Consider the following 6,080-nt stretch of genomic DNA (forward strand, 5'->3'; position numbering starts at 1 on the left):
TTCTGTGTTTTCCAGTCAATTAATTACAATCAATGACTAAGAAGTTGAGTCCTTCAAGGTTAAATTATTTTGGAGCTTTCCAAAAATTATTAAAAAATGTCCCCACTGCTTTATGACACATGATCAACGTGGACCGAATTAACCGGCTGGAGAAAACAATCAAGGGCGGCACCAGTTAGCCACAGAAAAGCCTAAAAAGAATTATTCAAATCGAGACTGTCTATATTAGAACTTCTACTGGTGTAGGTGTTTGTTCTAATCCAGTATAATGGCAAAACAAGAACTAATTGAATGACTGACTAAGGGGCTGGCGGACTTCGGGTTCCAGTAAAAGCTTTAACAACACACCCACACATATTAGACAAGAATTATAGTAACACTGGGAGTTTGGCAGGACATTTTGTAATTTCCCCCCATAAATATGGAACTGAATGTCACTGACGGAGCTGGACCTGCTCCCTTGAGTTGAGTCTGAATTAAAGCCCGGGACCTTTATTTTATAGAGATGCGCTAATCCCACAGCTGCAGAGATTCAGGGTTAGGGTTATGCAGCTTTAATAACCTAGAAAATATATTTTTTTTACCATTTGTCATGGTCAGGCCCTGAACGTAAAGCGACTGTGTGACAGGAGGAGTTTCTTTCATGATTTCTTCTCCACATGAGGAACTTCTAATTGGCTGTTGGGCAGTTTCTCAAACTCCAGACTGATTTAAGTATCCTCAACAAGGCGACACATAATCTTCTACCATTTCGAGCATCAGAACAAAGGCCTTCTTCACAGCCAGACTAATTTGGTGAAAGCACTTGGTGAGAGACAAGACTCTTAGACTTTCGGTGGTTCTCCTAAAACCACAACTCTATTGTCTCTAACAGTAGACTATATGGCGCTCCTCTCGAGTTTAGAGTTATGCCTGCGCCCCCTGGTGTTCAAAAAGCAGATTGTAATAAACGATTCACGTGACATGAATTAAAAAGGCAATAGGAATAGAGTGAATCTTCTTCTTCTTTTTTTTTATAAATTTTAACGCTGTCACGCCTCCAAGTAAAGGACCCTTGGGCTAAGACTGTTGCGGTTTCGTGCTGCTGCACGGCGTAAGACCAGAATTGTCACGCTTCTTCCAGTAAGAGCTGACTTTACAAAAACAGTGGGAGCTGAGTCACAGAGCAAGTGGGTGGATCTGTAATGAGTGGAAACCAGTTCGGACCTAAATAAAAGGTGATTCAGCGACTGAAGTTACTTTAAAACCACAAACAAGGACTTTGAACCAGATGCTTTATTTACATAAACGCTCTAAACTGATATATAACAACACACTCATGTTGTAATAAGATGCTTTGATATTGACTTTGAGTGTGTAACACATCATTTCACAATCAGCTGCACGGTGACCTTTCCTCATCAGGCTGGTTCCTGGCTGTTCCTCAGGAGATATTCAGCCTGCAGAGACAGAACCAAACGACTCTATCGGTTCAGATTGGACAAAGCCTCAAATGTTCTTTAAGGAGGTCCGGGATTAAACTACCACGAAGTTGACGGGATCCTCAGGCTTGATCTTGCAGCAGTCCGATAAAGCCTGAGTGAGTGTCGGCATCACGTACGTCATCAGGAAGTTCCTCAAAGGAAGCGAGCGCGCCTCCAGCAGCTCGCGCTCCTGCCTCTTCAGCTCGGACAGATTCTCCCGCTAATGAACGGTAAAATGATTGAGCTGACTGTTAGTGTTGTTAAAGTTAAACATGTGTTTTCAACATGGTTTTTTTCCACCTCTACTCACCCACTCCTCATACTGAGCGGCCATCTCAGCAAGAGCAGCTTCTTTCCTCCGTTTCTTGTCAGCAGCCTCTGCAGCCAGGTTCTGCTTCCTCCTTTCTTCTCTCTTTCTGTCCTCCTCCTCCTCCTCCTCTGGGCTCAGGCCATAGTTCTTGGGAATCCCCACCGTCTCAGTGATCTTCTTCATGACATCTGTGTACTCTGGATCAGCAGTAGTGACCTCTGGAGAAGAATAATTCATATCATTTTTCTTTCTAAATTAGATTTTTGTGTCACTTCATGGTCAGGATCTTTGATAAATGTTCCCCTTTGGGATGATAATGTCACTTTTTTTGCTTTTTGTGTGTGTGATTGTACCGATGTGCTCCGGGTGAATCTCCAGCTCGTCGAAGTAGTCCAGCAGGGTTTCCTCTGCAGAGCTGAGCTGTCTGTATCTTGTCAGGCGAGGGATAAATTCCTCCTGGGTGCACCGCATGTTCTCCGCCTTGCGCTGCGGGAGTCCCTGAACTCTCTTTGTTAGGAAATCGTCTGCGGCGTTCAGTGCAAAAACGTGCTCTGCGATGCGTAAACCAAGAACCGTAAGAACACGCTGCAACCAGAATGTTGTGGCGCGACACACGTGCTGTTAAACTGAATAAGGAGTGACCTGGAGCGATGTTCTTGTTGCATTCGGGTTGTTTTAAGGTAAAATCCTGATTTTCTGTGTCGTCCTCTGTATAACAAAACCGTGAGATTAATCAGTGTAATAAATAGAAGAAACTGAATGGGGTGAAACTTACCAGAGAAAATCAGCTTTGCTTGCTCATAAGTCTCAGGGAAGCCGTCAAGGACAAATCCTTGGTTGCTGCAGGGCTTTGAATTCAGCTTCTCATGCAAAATGTCAGCGAGCAGACGGTCGTCCGGTCGAGCTGATGGAGCGACACGGCGGTTTAAATGTGGACCTAAATGAATACATGATGTTTAAATAGAGAAACTTGATGGCTCTCTCAGCCAGAGAAGAAGCCCGATGCGTGTCTGAGGTTCCTTTTACTAACCTGCATTCATCTCCATGACTTTGTTCAGGTCTTCCAGTTGTTTGTGGGCAGCAGACACTTCCTCAGCGCCAACATGTTCCAGCTGAGATCCACTCACGATCTCCTCCTAAAAAAAGGAAGAAACATGGGAAGAAGAAAGCCTCCACAAGGGGGCAGCATCAAGCACAACTCAAATCCAATGCTTGGATTCAACTGACCAGCTGTGTGACTTTTTCCTCCATGACCTCTTTGATCTTGATGTGGTGAATTCGATAATGACTGCAGAGCTTCTGTGCAACTGTGGTTTTACCCACTGCTGGAGGTCCAACCAGGAAGATTCTGATTGGCTAAGGAATTGGAAAAATAATCTCTATAAACACAAGAACAGTTTCAGCAAGTTGGATTTAAATGTCTTCATCTGAGGGACTTGAACACACACCAGTAGCTGCCTGGTGTCTTTATATTCATCCACAATTCTCTCCATGTTTTCCACCATCCCTGCATCGGACGTCCAGGAGAGACTGAAGGAGTCTCTTATGATGAAAGCATCCAGGCAGAGGTTGATACTCAGGTACTCCAGTTCCTCTGGCTGAAAAGAAAACATGGAATAAATGATATGGACAATTTTTATTTTTTAAATATTTGAATATTAGGCAAGTATATGAGACGCCCGACCTTGAAAGCCTTCATGACGCTGGCTTCCAGCTCTGGTAGCTTCTTCATTTTTCCTGGCCCGAGCGTATTGCTTATCGTCTGAAGGGTTAAGAGACAAAGAATGAGGATAATTATTTGTTTGTTTTTCTGCATTTTGTTCCACTTGTGTCATTTATCTTTGCAGCCCAAAGCAGAAACCTCAAACAAATGTTTTTAAAAGTGTAGAATATCCGGGTCATAATATAATTTACCTTTACAATGTCCTCTAAAGTGTTCTTGGAGTCATCAACAGCAAGAATGTACCTCGTCTTTGGCTTCAGTTCAATTATCTGTTGGAGCACACTGAGAAGGAAACAGAGTTCAGTCAAGCAGACGCGACGTCTCAAATGACGCAGAGCGACCTAAAACCCACCTTCCAAGGTCACACACGTGAATCACGGGGACGAAATTTGTGCCCTGTCCAAATAAAGGAACTTCTGGAAACTGCATCAACCAAGACGTCTGTTGAAAAATGATACAATTATTCACAAAACATAATAATGCAAATGATGCATCCAAGTACACCGTGTTCAGTCATCAAACCAATATCCACCTTGAAAAAGTAGTGAAAGAGGCTTTCTCCTTTTCCATACTGAAGCCCACAGGCGACAACGTAGCCTCGAAATGTGGATTTCTTCTGTAAGATTATGAGACCGAACAGAATGCATAAGACTTGCAGGTATTTTCCCAGTGTGTATTTTATTTTTTTTTATTGTTTTTCCGCATGCACAGCTTTATACCTACACCCAACCGAAGCACAAGTTTCTCTAGATCATAGTGGCTTTTGAAACTGGGATGCGGCCGTCTTCTTTTAAAGTCCTCCTCTCTAATCAGAACATCCGTTTTATCCTGAAAATAAAATACGATAATGTCTGCTGCATTGCTAAAAAAACGACTTAATAGTTTGCCTTTTCCTGCAGGCGAACCAGATTGTGTGGTTTGGTCATGGCCCACGTCATCACAGTGGAGACCAGGATGAACATTTTCTGTGACTTGTAGTTCTCCATCTCTGCATGAAGGGCTGATGGCAGAAGGGAGAAGGCATTAAGGCAATAATAATGGGTTTAGCTCGTTACATCCATCCGGTGCTCGGTCTCACCTGTGACTGCCCACGTTGCTTCTTCAATCTCGCGTTGTGTACATTTCTCCGAGATGTTGTACACGACGACGTCACACTCCAGAAGCTGCTTCAAAAGCTCATCCCGAGTTGGGGACTACAAAACGCAGCATTTTAGTCTCGTTAATTTTCTGTCGTCATCATTCTGACGTCATTTCTCTCGGACTCACCGGATGCCGTTCCAACAGGAAGCTTTCTTCATCACCGCTGGTGGACGCCGACGAAGTTCCCACTACGTGAAAAGCGGTTTCGCCTGGAGGGGAGGACGGCGGCTGTGCTTCGGCCTGCTCGGGCCTCCCTCCGGAACCACACGTCGATAAAAACTGTCACGTTAATGTAAAGTGTGAGCTAGCCGCTAGCGAATGTAGCACAACATCACAAAGCTGTTTGTTTATTTACCTTAGCGATGTGTCTGGAAGAATACCTATCGACGTCGTTGATAAAAATACGTTTGGGACGACTTTGTTGTTTTGTGTCCGCCATTTTAGGTCGTGCAGTTGGTAAGTCCTTGATTTTTATTAACAATTTTTCAAATATAAGGTTTTGAAACTAGTATAACTAGTTGTTTATTTATTGAGAATAGCTGATGCGTTGAGTTGCGACTACTTCCTTGTTTCCGTTGCTATGGACTGGCTGCTGTGGATTTCCATTGGTGGAAAAAAGTAAGTAGTTGCTATGGACTCTGGTTGCTGTGGCTCAGCCAATGGAAAGCCACAGCAACCAGAGTCCATAGCAACTACTTACTTTTTTCCACCAATGGAAAGCCACAGCAACCAGTCCATAGCAACTACTTACTTTTTTCCGTTGCTATGGACTCTGGTTGCTGTGGCCCAGCCAATGAAATGTTCCCATTGGGATGCGTAAGGGTTGCGTACGCGTTACGTCATCAAGTTCGCGCGACCGCCTGGCGGCATAAATAGATGTTGATAAATTATGGAAGCCCAAAAGATTGAAAATAAGTATTTATTAAATATTTCATAATGATTATTTTAACAATGTCATACTTTTTAAAAGATTGATTTTTTAAATTAATTTTACAAGATTTTATAACAAAAAAAGTTTTTACAAAGTACATTTTTTATTTTATAATGTCCTTTTCCACAAGTGCTCTTGTCTTGTTTCTTTGGAGCTTTTCACATGCCGTTGCTAATATTAATTCAATGCCGCTGTCGTTTTAGGGACAACAAACGTAAAGCCCATCCATACACATACCCACGGGCCCTAGATCATGGCAGAAGCTATGGCACAGGACAATGGAGTGCTGACATGGAAACTTGCAATGCGGCCCTTATATTTATAGTGCTGACATTATCTGAGAAGCTTCTGGCAGTGCTTGATGGTGTCTGCTCAACAGAGGTCTCAGCACTCAGTAAAACACACCCTAAGCACACTGGCACTTGGAGACGAATGGTTGCTTTTTGTTTATCAATTTGGAAAAAGGGAACTATTTCTTCCACTTCTTCTTCTCTTTCTTATTAGTATAGTCTG

At 43.1% G+C, this 6,080-nt stretch overlaps 1 protein-coding gene across 1 annotated transcript; it reads right to left on the reverse strand.

Moving 5' to 3' along the window:
* Positions 1 to 1,334: 1,334 nt before the first annotated feature.
* On the reverse strand, positions 1,335 to 5,075 carry LOC137909352 (adenylate kinase 7-like). Its single transcript, XM_068753802.1, has 18 exons — positions 4,992 to 5,075; positions 4,763 to 4,915; positions 4,575 to 4,689; positions 4,402 to 4,496; positions 4,220 to 4,324; positions 4,029 to 4,112; positions 3,849 to 3,937; positions 3,688 to 3,778; positions 3,458 to 3,535; positions 3,222 to 3,371; positions 3,001 to 3,129; positions 2,804 to 2,909; positions 2,549 to 2,677; positions 2,416 to 2,481; positions 2,127 to 2,324; positions 1,774 to 1,991; positions 1,525 to 1,683; positions 1,335 to 1,439 (listed from the first exon to the last, which is right to left on the reverse strand). The coding sequence occupies exons 1-18, from the start codon at positions 5,073 to 5,075 to the stop codon at positions 1,401 to 1,403; spliced, it is 2,088 nt and encodes a 695-aa protein (XP_068609903.1). The 3' UTR covers positions 1,335 to 1,400.
* Positions 5,076 to 6,080: the final 1,005 nt, after the last annotated feature.

The sequence above is a fragment of the Brachionichthys hirsutus genome, chromosome 20, assembly GCF_040956055.1.
Source record: "Brachionichthys hirsutus isolate HB-005 chromosome 20, CSIRO-AGI_Bhir_v1, whole genome shotgun sequence".
NCBI classification, from domain to species: Eukaryota; Metazoa; Chordata; class Actinopteri; order Lophiiformes; family Brachionichthyidae; genus Brachionichthys; species Brachionichthys hirsutus.

Bases quoted from the DNA above. Each gene is read 5' to 3' on its own strand.
- LOC137909352 (XM_068753802.1), bottom strand. From the start codon at position 5,075: ATGGCGGACACAAAACAACAAAGTCGTCCCAAACGTATTTTTATCAAC. The intron at 3,536-3,687 runs GTAAATTATATT...TTAACCCTTCAG, and splicing joins CTTTAGAGGACATTGTAAAG to ACGATAAGCAATACGCTCGG. The intron at 1,684-1,773 runs GTGAGTAGAGGT...ACCGTTCATTAG, and splicing joins CCGCTCAGTATGAGGAGTGG to CGGGAGAATCTGTCCGAGCT.